General features: G+C 47.8%; 1 protein-coding gene across 6 annotated transcripts in view; it reads right to left on the bottom strand.

Annotated features, from left to right (window-relative positions):
- Window positions 1-15,372, bottom strand: part of LOC133226544 (uncharacterized) — a 78,520-nt gene that overhangs the window by 17,295 nt on the left and 45,853 nt on the right. For all 6 annotated transcript variants that reach the window (XM_061380198.1, XM_061380200.1, XM_061380201.1 and 3 more), the window contains 4 exons: window positions 10,732-10,805; window positions 10,110-10,195; window positions 4,882-4,921; window positions 4,078-4,158 (listed from right to left, as the gene is read on the bottom strand). In XM_061380198.1, coding sequence (XP_061236182.1) covers window positions 4,078-4,158; window positions 4,882-4,921; window positions 10,110-10,195; window positions 10,732-10,797 — 273 coding nt within the window. In that variant the 5' untranslated portion in view covers window positions 10,798-10,805. The remainder of the gene's footprint in view (window positions 1-4,077; window positions 4,159-4,881; window positions 4,922-10,109; window positions 10,196-10,731; window positions 10,806-15,372) is intronic.

Genomic DNA, 15,372 nt, shown 5'->3' with positions numbered 1-15,372 from the left:
GCAAGACAAGTGGCAGCCTGGACTTCACTGCACAGGGTTTTCTTTTTGTACGGATAATGCTTGCTCCCAACTCAGCTGTTGTTCCCCTGCAGCTGGAGCCTTGGCTATGCCAGATGGGGTGCCAGCAGATCTGCAGGAGCTTCAGCCACAAAGCAGGGGCAAATTTAAATCCTAAAGTTGATGTATAGGCATATATATTTATTACCAGGGCTACCTCTGGGGGAGTGGAAAATGCTACCTGCCTTTCCAAAATGGCAAAGGACAGCAGCAGTCACCCTGCAGCTCCCAGGTGCAATTCCTTTTCTTTCCCATGGCATTTGCGAGCAGGAGACCTGACTTCAGCTGACCCTGCCATGACAAATGTCTGCTAGCTATCCCCAGCACTGCCAGATTATTTACTCTTGGGGGCCTGTGTGAGTGCACACAGATCCCCAATTCATCCTAAACCACTTTGCTGGCATGCACTGGATTAAGTGCCCTGCACTCCTGTGACCTCAGCAGAGACAAGGCCACCCCTGTGCACAAAGACAGGCTTTGCCTAAAAACCAGGCAACTCTGCCCAAAGACATTGCTCTCTTTAAAGGTCCCATCCCACATGGCCCACAAACAGCAAGAAGCAGCTTGCAAATGATGCAGAGATCATATCCTCTTCCTAAGACTGATACTTCTGGCTTAAATCCACTTACTTCAGGGCTACAATGAATAAATTACCCCACTACTGGAGAGCATGCAGCACAGACTCTTTTTTTCTCTACAGAGCTGTGCCGCCTTGACTGTGTAGATTCTTACATGACACCAACCGTTTCTTAATCTTCCCAAGCAGAGTCAGGTTGGATTTGAACTCAGGTTTAAAACAGCAGTGAAGAAGATACAGACCACCTGAGCCTCGCTGTACTGAACCCTGAATTACGCAGCGTAGCACTTCCTTGTTGCAGGTTTCATGTACTGTAACTCTGCAAAGCAGTGTGGTGCTTGCATAGCCCCCTTTATTTTTGTACCCCTTCCCTTGTGGAAGTACAGCCAGGAAAAGGCACCACTGCATCAGTCTAACCTCATCCATACAAGGAATTGTGCTGATGTCACTTTCTGTAGCTGTTGCTACTGAAATTAAATCAGATCATTACAAAACGTATCTAAAACAGAGATGAAGATAGATCTGATGTGATGATGAGCATAAGGGACCCCAGAGCACTGCTTCAGTTAAGATAATCCTATTTGTTACTCTTCCTTAAATAGATTATGCCAGAAATTATTTTAAGCATAGCCGGGACATGCTGTTTTATGAACTGCAAAAGGCCCTCCTCTTTCTTTCAGCCTTATTTCCTACAGTCTGTGACGGCCACAACACTCAGGCTGCAGTGAGCATCATGCAGGGATGCACACTGGCAGCAGGTAGGGGAACAGAAAGCAAAACCTTTTGCTCTCTGGCAATGGCTTACACCAGGGGTATGAAAAAGCTGCTTCCTGGCCTGCTGATGGGTTGTTGCTCTGGGGCCAGTGTACACTGGGTACACAACCTCCCTCCCTGCTGACATTTCATAACACAGAAGCTGAAACAACAACCTAAGCCCTGATTAGGTATTAAGACACTGCAAAACATGACAGCCTGTTTGATAAGCCAGGAGTCTCTCTTCATCAAGCACTTGATATGGTCAAGACGTCTGCCAGCTCCAGCACATTAACTGGAACTCAAAAGGTTGCCCCTGAAGTCTACGAAGTCCCAGGCTGCAAAATAAGATGGGTTTCTACATCCCTTTAGCAGAGTCAAAGTCAAGGCAGCTTCCCTGTGAAACTGTCTGGGGTTCCTGCAACAAGATTCTTTTCCCTTCTAATACAGTGCAGTCTATCAAAATTAACGAAGGGAAGGCTCCTGCCTTCAGTAAGAGGTTTGGTGGTTTTTTAAAGGATGACATCCTAGTCTTTATTAAAATAACACAAGCTGCTGTCTTGTGACACTCAGGCTTTCTTCACATCAGAAAGTGGCAAAAACAAACCTGAAGGAAATATGCAATGCAAACATGACAGCGTGAGTGCTCAGAGAAGGAACAAAACCAACCCACTGTGCATCAGAAAAAAACAGATCAAGAGTTTGTCACATTTACTTTAGCTAGAAAAAGAACTCATAACCATCTGAAGGGCATGACTGTGCTCTCAGCATAAGGTCCTTGAAATGCCATGTCTGAGCTGCATGGCAGCAGGAATCCTTGAGCAACTTACATGCTCCTGACACAAGAGGTCACCTGCACATCCAGGTGAAGGATATGAAAGATACAACCTGATTTTATTATTGTTTGAGGTACTCTTTTTGTGCCTGTCAGGGTTTTTGCACTTAACACTACATGGCTGCTCCAATGCACAGAGCTTCCTGCCTGCACTTGCAGGCTGGATGGGACTGAAACTCCTTTCTACTCCCTGGGGTCACCAGACTGCTTCTTCCCTGCTTGGGGCAACTGCTGCTTCTCTGTTTGCTGGGAGGAGGAGACAGCCACTTCCAGTCCCCTAACATGGTGACAATAACATGTCTGTGCCCAAGAGCCATCAACCATTTACGGGCTGTTATAAATAGTGTCATTTATTCCATCACAAGAGCTCTGTGATTTTCTGAGTTAAAGACCTTCAAAACCCACTTGTTAGCCCCTTGCCATTCAGCAGACCTGATCAACATTGGCTGCAGTGTGCTTAACACCCACTAGTTATGAGGGTAAATCCAAAAGACAGATGGGGATCACTGCTACTCCACACCGTCCTCACCAACTGACCCATGGAAGCCCAGGTGTGTTAAAAATACTCATTACCCATCCCAAATGTCCTCCAGGACTTCAAGGAGTTCCCTGCACTCTGCTGGAATTTGGTGTTTACCCAGAAGGCCATTGACCAGCTAGTGCTAACTTCTAATTAGGAAAACAAAAGCCATGGGAGAGCCCTTTTTGCCTGTGGAGGAGCACTGATGAACAAAAAACAATTAGAATGACTCTGAAACGAACAGAAGGATTATAAAATCCTAAGCCCACCTCTACCCCACCCCTGCTGTAAAATGAAGATAAGGGGTTGTTTTTGTTTTGTTTTTAAAAAAAGGACAAGACTGCAGCTGGTCTTTGGTTGGCTGAACCTGACATCACTCTGGATGGCCAGCTGAGGGGGATACTCTGCTCAATGTGCCCCCTGCAGCTATGCAGATATCCTCTGCACAACTTTTCAACTGAGGTCAAGTCTTTCCAGAGGACTCTCAACAGGTCCTCGAAGCAATAGAGCCAAACATCCTGCTCCTCCTGCCAAACAAGAATGCTGCAAAGGCCACGGCAACATGGTGGCTCCGGGCTTCAAGGCCCTCTCCTGCGCAGAGTGCCATAAGCAGAGCAGGTCAGGCATAATGCTCCTCCCCCTACCCAACATGGGTCCTGTTGTTAAGTTCAAGGGTTTTCTGTTTCAATAGATTTATAATTGGAATGTATTACAAATGTTATTTATTAAAACTAACATAGTTTTGCAATAGTGTTTGGTGCAGTCTCTTTTGAACACAAAAGCTGAGACACAAGGTTGATTTCTCCATCCTTGATTTCCACAGATGGGTGCACACAATCTAACACCTAAGCAGCTTCTTAGGCACAGCTAGAAGCAAAATACAAGATGTAGGTGATGTCCTAGAAAAAACAACATATGAGGAACATCAGCTGAACTTCATAGGTCACATCTCCCATGCCATTCCCAGGTGGTGGAGACAGAAACAACCTGCAGCATGCAATACAACCTGCAGCATGCAATGCCCCCTGCTCCCACAGGAAAAGGACCCAGCTAGGCACACAACCATCTCTGCTGTGCACAGGGAAGCAGAAGTGCAAACGTGCTAGCAACATGCAGGAAACCATTTTTTAAACTATGCTTGTCAGAAGAGGACTTTTTCCTTGTCTTTTCCCCCAGCAACTTCAAGGAAAGAATTAAAATATTACACACCAACTGGAAAATATTGCCTAATTCTACCTGTGATCTCTGATTTCTGTATCAATTTTTCAAAGCCTGACTCATCGGAAGGATGCACTCCCCACCCGCCAGACACATGCTCTTTCTTTTCCTCCTTACCTTGTCACTGGTTCTGTATTTGCTCCATTTCTTCAGCATCTTTAGCCACTTGTCCACACGTTCAATTTCCTGCTGTTTTTGCTGGTGCAAGGGGGAAGAATACAGGAGAAATTCAAGAAAAAAAGCCCCAGAAGATACCTCCTAAAACCACAAAACTTCATTCTCTTTATCTTTGAACTTCTACACAAAGACTTCACACTGGGGATAGGAATAATCCACAGGTGCATGCAGGAACTGATTATTTCAACCCATAGTATTTAAAGCAGCACTGGTAAAAATGAAGAGACACTCAGGCTTAATGTAGAGAAAGCATTTCTAAGAGGAATATTCCTTGAGAACAAATATCTTTGCAGGTTCAGCTAGCCTCAAATCGTATCACTGTATCAGACTGGCAGAAATGAGATGCTATTTGGACTCAGTTAGCAGGATCCTAACAGAGGACACACTCTCAGCTCAGGGGAGATGAGGATGGAGATGATGTTACCTACAACCTCCACTGCTTTTCCCTTTTCAAGCTACAGCTGCTGAGCACTGTGCCAAAGCAGTGGGAAAACCCCAAAACTGCTTTAAGAGGTGTGATTTCACTGCAACAAGGATAAGAGGAGATGCCTGACCCAGCAAAACAAAAGCTCCAACAGTTGGGCAACATGCAGTTCCCACCTCTGTGAGCAGCAGTGACCAGTGGACACTGTTTGCCTGCTTCGGTCTCACGTGCACATCTGCTTCCTCAAAATCCATCCCCTCCCCAGCTGGTGTGACAAGGATCTGATCGATACCCATGATGACAGAGCTGGCAGCTCTCACCTTCTCTTCCAAGGCGGTGCGGGTTGGCAGCTCCTGCTCGCTGGAAAAGCAAGAGGTGACTGGTTACTCTCTGGGCAAGAAAGGGTGTGGACGAGCACTCGGAGTGCTGCAGCTCGGGGACTGTCTTGGGCATCTGAGGAGATACGGCTCGGGGGCTTCCTGCCTTTCCTACAGCTGTCCCGGATGAGAAAGGGGCAAAGAAAGGACCAGACAAAACCCCATGAGGCTACAGAAAGGGTAATGGAGGATCTCTGGAGAGCAATTGCTTTGAACCCCCCTCCTGCACTAAAAAAGACCTACTATAACAACTTTTTGTTCAGATTTGGAATAAAACCAGTTCTTTTAAACATTCTCCCCAGGCAGAGGCCACCTAAATCATCTGTGGCCTGCTTAAGATGGGGATTTTCTAAGGGAACCGAGAATGACCATATATATTTTCTCATCTCTTCCTACACCTCCCTGAATCCTCAGGTGCAAATGCAAGAGCGTATCCCTCTGCAACAGACCATGGGCCTCCACAGAAGTACAGGAGCACCAGCCTGCACCTTCTGATGCCAGGCTCATGAACCACTGCAAAACGGTTTGCAAATGCAAACCCATTTCTGAGTCTTGCCTTGCAGCAGATTCAAAGCATCAGAGTTATTTGAATATGTGTGGTTGAGGGAGGAAGCACATCTAGTCTTTCCCCCTGCATATGGGACTGATCAAGCCAAGCCACAGAGCAGCTTATCACAGTATCACAGTATGCTAGAGACTGGAAGGGACCTCAAAAGATCTAGTCCAATCCCCCTGCCGGAGCAGGAACACCTAGATAAGGTTACACAGGAATGTGTCCAGGCAGGTTATGAATGTCTCCAGAGAAGGAGACTCCACAACCTCCCTGGGCAGCCTGTTCCAGTGTTCTGTCACCCTCACTGAGAAGAAGTTTCTTCTCAGGTTTAAGTGGAACCTCTTGTGTTCCAGTTTGTACCCACTGCCCCTTGTCCTATCATTGTTTGCCACTGAGAAGAGCCTGGCTCCATCCTCGTGACACTCCCCCTTTATACATTTATATACACTAATAAGGTCACCCCTCAATCTCCTCCAAACTATAGAGACCCAGCTCCCTCAGTCTTTCCTCATAAGGGAGATGCTCCACTCCCTTAATCATCTTAGTTGCCCTGCGCTGGACTCTCTCCAGCAGGTCCCTGTCCTTTTTAAACTGAGGGGCCCAGAACTGGACACAATATTCCAGATGCGGTCTCACCAGGGCAGAGTAGAGGGGAAGGAGGACCTCTCTCGACCTACTAACCACCCCCCTTCTAATACACCCCAGGATGCCATTGGCCTTCTTGGCCACAAGGGCACAGTGTTGGCTCATGGTCATCCTGTCGTCCACTAGGACCCCCAGGTCCCTCTCCCCTACACTGCTCTCTAACAGGTCGTTCCCCAGCCTATACTGGAACCTGGGGTTGTTCCTGCCCAGATGCAGGACTCTACACTTTCCCTTGTTATATTTCATCAAGTTATTCCCTGCCCAACTCTCCAGCCTGTCCAGGTCTCGCTGGATGGCAGCACAGCCTTCTGGCGTGTCGGCCACCCCTCCCAGCTTAGTGTCATCAGCAAACTTGCTGATAGTACACTCAATTCCCTCATCTAAATCGTTGATGAATATATTAAATAATACTGGTCCCAGTACCGACCCTTGAGGCACTCCACTAGATACAGGCCTCCAACTAGACTCCGCCCCATAGACTACAACTCTCTGGCTTCTCTCCTTCAGCCAGGTCACAGTCCACCTCACTACCTGATCATCCAGACCACACTGCCTCAATTTAGCTGTGAGGATGCTGTGGGAGACTGTGTCAAACGCTTTGCTGAAGTCAAGGTAGACCACATCCACCGCTCTGCCATCATCCATCCACTGTGTTATTTCCTCATAAAAGGCTACGAGATTGGTCAAGCATGATTCCCCTTGGTGAAGCCATGCTGACTGCTCCTCATAACTCTCTTATCCTTGATATGCCTTAAGATGGCACCAAGGATAAGGTGTTCCATCACTTTCCCAGGAACGGAGGTGAGGCTAACCGGTCTATAGTTACCCGGGTCCTCCTCCTTGCCCTTTTTGAAGACAGGAGTGACATTTGCTTTCCTCCAGTCCTCAGGCACCTCTCCCATTTCCCAAGACTTGGTAAAGATGATGGAGAGTGGTCTAGCAATGACCTCCGCCAGTTCCCTCAGCACCCGCGGGTGCATCCCATCTGGACCCATGGATTTATGGTGTCCAGATTGCTCAACTGGTCTTTAACCCATTCCTCATCGACTAAGGCAGACCGCTCCGTTGACCTAACTTCATCTGAGGTCTCAGAGGTACAGGGCTCTTCAGGACTGCCTCCGGCAGAGTAGACAGAGACAAAGAAGGCATTCAGTAACTCTGCCATCTCTGTATCTTCTGTCACCAGGGCACCCATCCCGTTCATCAGCGGGCCTACATTGCCTCTGGTGTTAGTTTTATCTGCCATGTATTTGAAAAAGCTCTTTCTGCTGTCCTTGACCCCTCTCGCCACATTTAATTCCAAGGAGGCCTTCATCATCCTAGCTGACTTCCTACATCCTCTAGCAGCAGCCTTATATTCCTCCCAAGTGGCCAGCCCCTCCTTCCATGACCTGTAAACTCTCCTCTTCCACTTCAGCATACCCAGCAATTCCCTATTTAGCCACACAGGTCTGCTGGCCCTCTTCCTTGACTTCCTACGTTTCGGGATGCTCTGATCTTGAGCTCGGAAAAAGCAGTCCTTGAACGTCAACCAACTGTCTTGGGCCCCTTTACCTTCAAGCAGCCTTGACCATGGGATTTCCCCTAGCAATTGCTTGAAGAGGCCAAAGTTTGCCCTGCTAAAGTCCAGGGTTGCGATTCTACTTGCTGTTCTACTGGTGCTACCACACAAGATCCTGAATTCCACCATCTCATGATTGCTGCAACCAAGGCAGCCCTCAACCTTCACTGCTTCAACCAGACCCTCCTTGTTAGTGAGGATGAGATCCAGCAGCGCTCCTCTCCTGGTTGGCTCATCCACCACTTGCATGAGGAAGTTATCATCCATACACTGGAGGAACCTCCTGGACTGCGGCTGGGTTGCTGAGTAGTCCTTCCAGCAAACATCAGGGAAGTTAAAATCCCCCACGACGACCACGGCCTGTGACTGTGAGGCCGCTCTCAGCTGCCTGTAGAAGGCCTCGTCAACTTCCTCACCCTGATCCGGTGGCCTGTAACAGACCCCCACAACAGTATCGCCCCTGCCAGCCTGCCCCTTAATTCTCACCCACAGACTCTCAACTCGCTCATCATCTGTCCCCGGACAGAACTCAACGCACTGTAGCTGCTCTCGCACATAAAGAGCAACCCCACCACCCCGCCTGGCTGGCCTGTCTTTCCTGAAAAGGACACAGCCCTCCATGACTATATTCCAGTCATGTGAGCTGTCCCACCACGTCTCTGTAATTGCCACCAGATCATAATCTCCCGACTTAACACAGGTTTCCAGCTCCTCCTGCTTATTTCCCATGCTGCGTGCATTGGTGTACAGACATTTCAGGGAGCAAGCTGAGCACACCGATTTCACCCCAGGATTACAGGAGGCCTCCCAGTCTTCATCAATTCTGAAGCGCTGCCCCACTGGGGCAAGCCCAGCTACAACCCCATCCCCCTTCGAATCTAGCTTAAAGCTCTCCAAATGAGCCCTGCTAATTCGTGCCCCAGCATCCTTTTGCCTCTGTGCGATAAACCTTTCCCACATGCCAATGTCCAGACTGGTGCCCTATAAAACCAGCCGTTATCAAAGAATCCAAAGCCCTGCCTGCAGCCCCAGCCTCAAAGCCAATTGTTTATGGACTGAATTTTCCCATTCCGTCCCACATCATCAATGGAAGATGGAAGGAGTGAAGAGAAGATCACTTGGGCCCCAGAGTCTTTCACCATCCGCCCCAAGGCCATGTAGTCTTTCTTCATCCCCCTCAGACTGCGGGAAGCAGCTTCCCCCTCACCTGTCTGGAAGACCAGCAGCGGGTAGTAGCCTGTCAGGTGCTCCAGGTTCGGGAGCACCCTGGTGATATCCCTGATCCGGGCTCCAGGCAGACTACACACTTCCCTTTGATGAGGGTCAACTCTGCATATCGGGCCCTCTGTTCCTTCCAGAATGGAATCACCTACTACAATGACCCTTCTTTCTTTCTTATCAGAGGCAGTCTTGAGGTGCGAAGTCGACCGCTTTTCCTATGTGGCCTTGTAGGTGGGCCTTGCACCACATCCTCACCTACCTCTCCTTCAAGATCCAGGGCCTCAAACCTATTACGGAGGGACACCTGGGGAAGCAGGGCAGGAAGGGAGGAGGGTTGCCCACCACACCAAACTGGAACTCACTTCCAACCCTCATCATCTTTTTGGTCCCCTGCCTCTGCGTGACAGCTACAGGGCAGGGGCTGTCTCGGGACATCCCCCTCTGTCTGAGAGGGCAGGGGGTCCATCCTCTTTTGGGGGGTATCACCCTGGAACTGTTCCAACTGGCCAGCCAGGGAGTTACTCCAGCAGTCGATCTCCCTTTCACACTCCCTGATGCTCCTCAGCGACTCAACCTCCTCCTTAAGTTTTGCCACCAAGCTAAGCAGATCTTCTACCTGCTCACACCTCACGCAGGTGGAATGCTGTCCTCCCTCCCCCGGCTGCAGCAGGCTCTGGCACTCCCTGCATCCAGAGACCTGAACAGCCACGGTTCGGGACGGGGTCTCTGTCTGAGTTGCTACAGCCCTCTTACTGCTAGCTCTCTTTCTGGAGGCGACCATATTGGTCAGCAGTCTGGGACACCAGCAACAGCGTCAGCAACACGACCTGCTTGTTCCTCCCTGCGCCTGGTGGGCAGCGACGCCCTCTCAGAGGCTCTCTCAAGGCAGGGGCCAGGGGGTGGTCACCGTCACCGTGGGAATGCCCCCCGCCACGTCAGCCGCTCTCTCGCAAGGGCTGCTGGGGCTTCAGGGATCGGGAGATGTCAGGAATCGTGATGCCTCTGTGCTGTCCCCTCTGATTTTGCTAATCTCTGTTGAACCTTGCTGTTGCTGAAGCGTCCCGGCAGCGGCTCTAGCTGGGCTAGCTCCGACCAGCTGACTGAATCAGTCTGATGGGTCTGCCATGCTTGGCGCAGATGGATGCACAGACATGTGAGTCAGAGAGGATAGGAGAGGGCAGGAGGACTTACTGCAGGAATCCAAACCGGTCTGTAACTTTATACAGTGTAAAATCAGCATCTTCCCACAGGTCAATCTGAGCTCCCTCCTGCCTGCCCTGAAAGCAGAAAGGACACCTGTGAGCAAGCTCCAGCATCAGGAATGCCCCAGTGCCTGAATCCCAGCCCCAGTGCCTGCATCCCACCTCTTAGCATGCTAAAAGGCATAGAGCTAGGAGACCAAAACCTGCTCTAAAGAGATAAATACAGTGCAGGCAAGAGCAAAATGTGCAAGTTCAGCCTATACAGCATTCCAGTGTGCCTCTGCTACAGGCTGCGAAGGGCTGTATATCAGAGAAACTAGTGCTGTCAAGCATAAGCCATTCTGGTGCTACAGAGCACCAATGCACTGGAAGTTTAGGACCTTTTGGTATCTATGCTGAGCGTACAAGGGATCTGTGAGGAGCTCTGTGGATGTTGTGAGAAGGGATGTGCAAGCAGAAGCAGGTAGGGAGAGCTGGCACAAAGCCTGATGGCATGAGGGTTACTGGGGTGATGCCTGAAGGGATGCAAAAGTTCTTATTCAAAGCAATCCTAATCAGTAAAACAGCTTCATCCTTAGTCAGCATGATGGGGAGAAACATAAGGTTGGTACCTTCTCATATTTAGCAACAATCTCTGCTTTTTCCTGGGCTATTAAAGACTCTATATCTTTCTTCATGTCAGAAGCTGTAAGACACAAAAAAAAGGGGCGTGGGTTAAGTAAATGTGTACACAGCATGGGAAATTTAGGAAACTGCTAAACAGAAAAAACCTTTGCTAACAACTTCAGCTTCCAGCCATATCCTATAGCTAAAATCAGGCTGAGGTTGAAGAGCCCCTGCCTGTACAAAGCACGCATGCAGCTTGCCTGCACACAGCAGGACTGCCAGCTCCCTGCTCTCTGCACACAACTGAATTTGAGCAAGGGGGAGTCCTGCCTGCTGAAAGAGAAGACACTGTGCCTTTGTTCTTAGGCACACACATGCCTGTATGAAAAACATCGTGCTTTTAAATCAAGACATGCAAACCAGCCACAGAGCCCTTGCACTGCACAGGTCATTCACCACTTGGGCACTGCACAGCACAGTGTTTGTGTGAATGACAGCAAACTACCATGCTCTTGCCCTCAGCTATGGATCTGAAGCCTTGAGATGCTCAGTAGGGGCATCCAAAGGCAGATTTAACATCAAAGGAGAAGGTTTTGCCTACTGAAGTGTGCATACAACAAGTAGATTTGCCACTCTAGATGACTGCCTTCTATACACCCCCTAAAAGAAAAACAACACAGCAGCAAGATGACTACAGAGTCCCCATCCACTCTGAGATGGGCAAGTCTTGATCTAAGCAAGACTCAGACTAGCTCCCTGGGGTCTGTGCCAACTGCTCTGCTTTGTCCCATGCACATAGGTACAAGCAAGACAACTTCCCACATGAAATGTGACTCGAGTGTTGTCCTGTAGAAGCCCAAAGGAGCATGCTTCCTGTAAAGCCATACACAGTTTCTTGCTGTTCACCAAAGAAAAAGGCTGATTTAACACAGAGCAGACAAAACCCATAGGGAACACAGTCCCCAGGAAGAGGGCAGAGGGAAGGTTTACTAAGTCCTCCTCCTCTGAAGTGGTTTGTGACCAGCCCTGCTCAGACCACACAATGACTATGGCATCATCTAAAGCCAGGCTACTACAAGTCACATTACCCAAACCGTTGTGCTTCAGGAGCAATGCAGTAAACTTGTTCTTGAGCAGCTATTGCACAGTGTTTTCACCTGTGGATAGCAATGACTCTCTTCTCTCCGAAGAGGTGATCACCAGCGCTTTGGGACAGGACCAGAGCACAGCAAAGCAGGATTTATTTTCCAGCTTCAGGTGCAACAGGGAAGTCTTCTGTTCTTTTTTATTTTCAAAATTCTGTAATTTCTCGTAGAAGGGTTTCAAGTCTGTTCTGGTAGGGGGATCACAGATGTTCCAGGGAGCTCCTTTCAAGCCCTACAACAAGCCTCTTATCTGTATTACTTAATTTGTTTAGCTTTCATATGTTCTGAGTAAATCACTGGATCATTTGTAATATGACAGTGGGGAAAATATTTTAAGGCTGCTCAAGAACAAGTTTACTTCAAGCTGCCATTGCAGTCCTCTAATGGACACCAAGAACTACCCTGACCTCCCCTTCAGGAGCAACCTGAAGGGCTCTTGTAGGGTATGCTATCCTAGCTTCTGAGTGAAGCTGCATCTGGATGGCAGCACTCGGCACCAGATGAGCCAGAGCAGCCAAAGGCGTTGTACTTGGAATGACCTGAAGAATGCAGTTTTTCCTTGAGGGTAAAAACCCAAAAGCAGTAAGAAAGAACTGGCAGAGCTATGATGAGCAAAAGCATCAGTGCTCTCCAAGGCTCAGCCCACTTCTCTGTGCCTTCAGACATCTGTAAGTGATCGTTTGTCCCATCTTACCAACTTCTTAATGTAACCTGCTCGCTCCCACCATGTCTTTCAGGCACAGATGGAGACTGCCAGGAGATCCATCTTTCCCAAACTCTTCATTTTGAAAGCAGCCATTGGTCCTGGTGTGACAGAAATACTAAACCATGTTCAATAACTAGGGCAGCTCTTCTGTGACACATTATCAGCCAGCAGTACAGGCAATTCACTGCTTTACACTCACTAACAGACACCAGAAAAAAGCAAACTCTTCAAATTCACAGCGAGAATGGGTGTATCTTTCCCCATTATTAACGCCACAACCAAAACAAAGCAAGGAAGGAAATATTAAAGCATATTTTGTTCCCTTATTTTTCCAAGCTACATCTCTTGCTTCAAATGTTCCCGTGAATTTTGCTCAATACACGTTAATCACAGCTTCATTTTTCAAAGTAGCAAGGTCTGAGTAACTGTCTCTGAGTAACTGTCTCATGGTGCCATCTAATCTAGCTGCATCTTCTCACACCTCTCTTACGTGAAGTTTAACTCAAAGACAAATTCACTCCCCCACTTCTGACATTTGTTTCTCGGTTGCTAGTTAAGGGGCCAAAGACTTCAAATTAGGTCCTTTACATGCAGCTAAAAATACAAGTATTCTGCAAGCTCGAGGGAAAAAATAAACTGTGCGTCACATTAAATGGTCATTTTTTCCAAGACGTTTACAAAGAGAAAGTTATTCTGAAAGTCTCTGACCACACTCTGTAATAGAATAACCAAAGGAAGAGCAGCTCGGTAACATGGATGGGTTTACAGAGCAGAAGACAGCAGCAAGACCACATATATTTTGGCATCTGCTTTTGCAAAAGCCCCTCTGCAGCCAGAAATGCCAGAGTGGTGCAAAGGAGACAGATTGGCATCTCATGCCTGGAACATGCACATTTGTTTTCTCTTTCTGCTATAACAGCACAAAAGCCCAAGTTCAGGAAAGCTGGAAAGCAGACTATGTTGATGGCAGTATTGATGGCAGGATGGAGATGGCAGGTGGCTGCACCTGCCTTGGCTTCTGACCACAACCCTGCTGCTTTTTGGAGTACAAAGGTGACACTGTGTTTGACTAGGTGGTTTTCAAAATACTCTGGAGAAGCAACAGAATAGAGCTTAGCTCTGTAACAGCCTGTGTTGAATAAAGATATTGAATATGGGCATTTTTATTATTTCATAACATAAATAATGTGGATAGGTTGAATATTGTATGTATAATACAACTGAATGTATGAATTGAATTCATACATTGAATGTGGGTATATTTATTATTTAATATAAGAGTGCATACTATAACTCCGGAGTAGCTTGACGCCATAAAGTCACAGCATTTGCTTGAGGGAAATGACACATTGTTTATATGGAAACTACTGAGACATTTATTTTCTGGAGAGCCTGATGATACACATCATTCTGCCTGGATATAAATAGGCTACCCATAAATAGGCACAGCCCGTAACTGACACACTTCTCCATATATTTATATAAGACTGAAGACTTTTTAATACACAAATTACTTTCTCCAGCTTGCCACCCAATTTTTTCTATGAATTGTGTATCTTCTCAGCAAACAGGGTTGGGGTTTTTTGCATGACAAGGTATGCAAAGGAACGGTAAGTAAATGTGAACAACGTGAGAGTAGTATTAAATCTACTAGGATATAAGCAAAAGATGGCCCCAAGACATGCACACTTAAATTGAACTGGGAAACAAAGTTAACAACTAGTTCCTTTGAAAAAGAATGAGTCGAAAAACCCCACCATCTGTCATCTCACACCAAAACTTGCAGCTTCCAATTTAAGGAAGTAAAAATCAATCCCAAAAACAGTAAGCTTGAAGATGCTTAATGAAAATGCATGTTACTGCCTACCAGCATGGAACTCTATCTAGCCATCCACAAGCCTAAAATAAAATATCCAAGTTTTGAATGAGAACAACATCCCTGAAATTAATCCACCAGCTGGGATCTCAAGTATTGGCAGCAGAAAGAAGGTGTCTCCATACCCTCCCCCTAAAGTCCTGTGTTTTTCCAGTAATATCTGCTGAGCTCCCCCTGCCTCTCATGGGGTGGAACCCATGAGGACCAGCCTGGCCAGGAGCATGGGAAACTCTGGCCACCAGTCACTCAAACTGTGTGTTGCAACCCTGCTCACTGCCCAGAAGAGGAACTGAGCATTTCCTATGGCCTGGTGACAGTGCTCCTCGTGCCACAACTCAGGGACATGGACACACCCATCCCTGTCACCCTCAATCCTGATGTGATGCCTCCTGCTTATAAACCCATTAGCAATCACCCTGCCTGGTTTGCTCCCTCTGTGCCAGGACCTGCAGAAGACACAGACACTGTCACTTTTTTCCACAGAGGTCGCTTGCCAAGGTCTTCCTTTCCCCACTCCTCAATTTACATGCAACAAGGACAAACTTCCATTAAACCCCACCAGGATGTGAGACCAGTATGCTGAATCTGATCCACCAGAAAAGCAATTGGATATGGACTGGAACTGAAACTTCAAAGGCTCAGCTGATGGGCCCAGTCCTGCAGAGGGTTGCAGGTGGTTGCACATCAGCATGTGTTGAGATGACCTCTCAGAAATTCACTGCAACCATGATTCCAGATGTGACTTCTCTGAGCCCTCCTCACAAACTGCTTTTACTGTTGGGACCTTGGCCAGAAAGCATTTTCCCAGCCTCTGAATGGAGTAGCTGTGGTGATGTTACCAAGCAATCCATCTGAGCTGCTGAACTTTTAGTCTCTCCAAGCCCTTTCTGCCTCCTTACAAAGAAAGTACAAAACTTTT

This window comes from Neopsephotus bourkii, unplaced genomic scaffold, assembly GCF_033783945.1.
Source record: "Neopsephotus bourkii isolate Nb327-2 ecotype Australia unplaced genomic scaffold, CSIRO-AGI_Nbou_v1 NB_1792, whole genome shotgun sequence".
In the NCBI taxonomy this organism is placed as follows: Eukaryota; Metazoa; Chordata; class Aves; order Psittaciformes; family Psittacidae; genus Neopsephotus; species Neopsephotus bourkii.
This window is presented reverse-complemented; position numbering and strand designations above follow the sequence as displayed.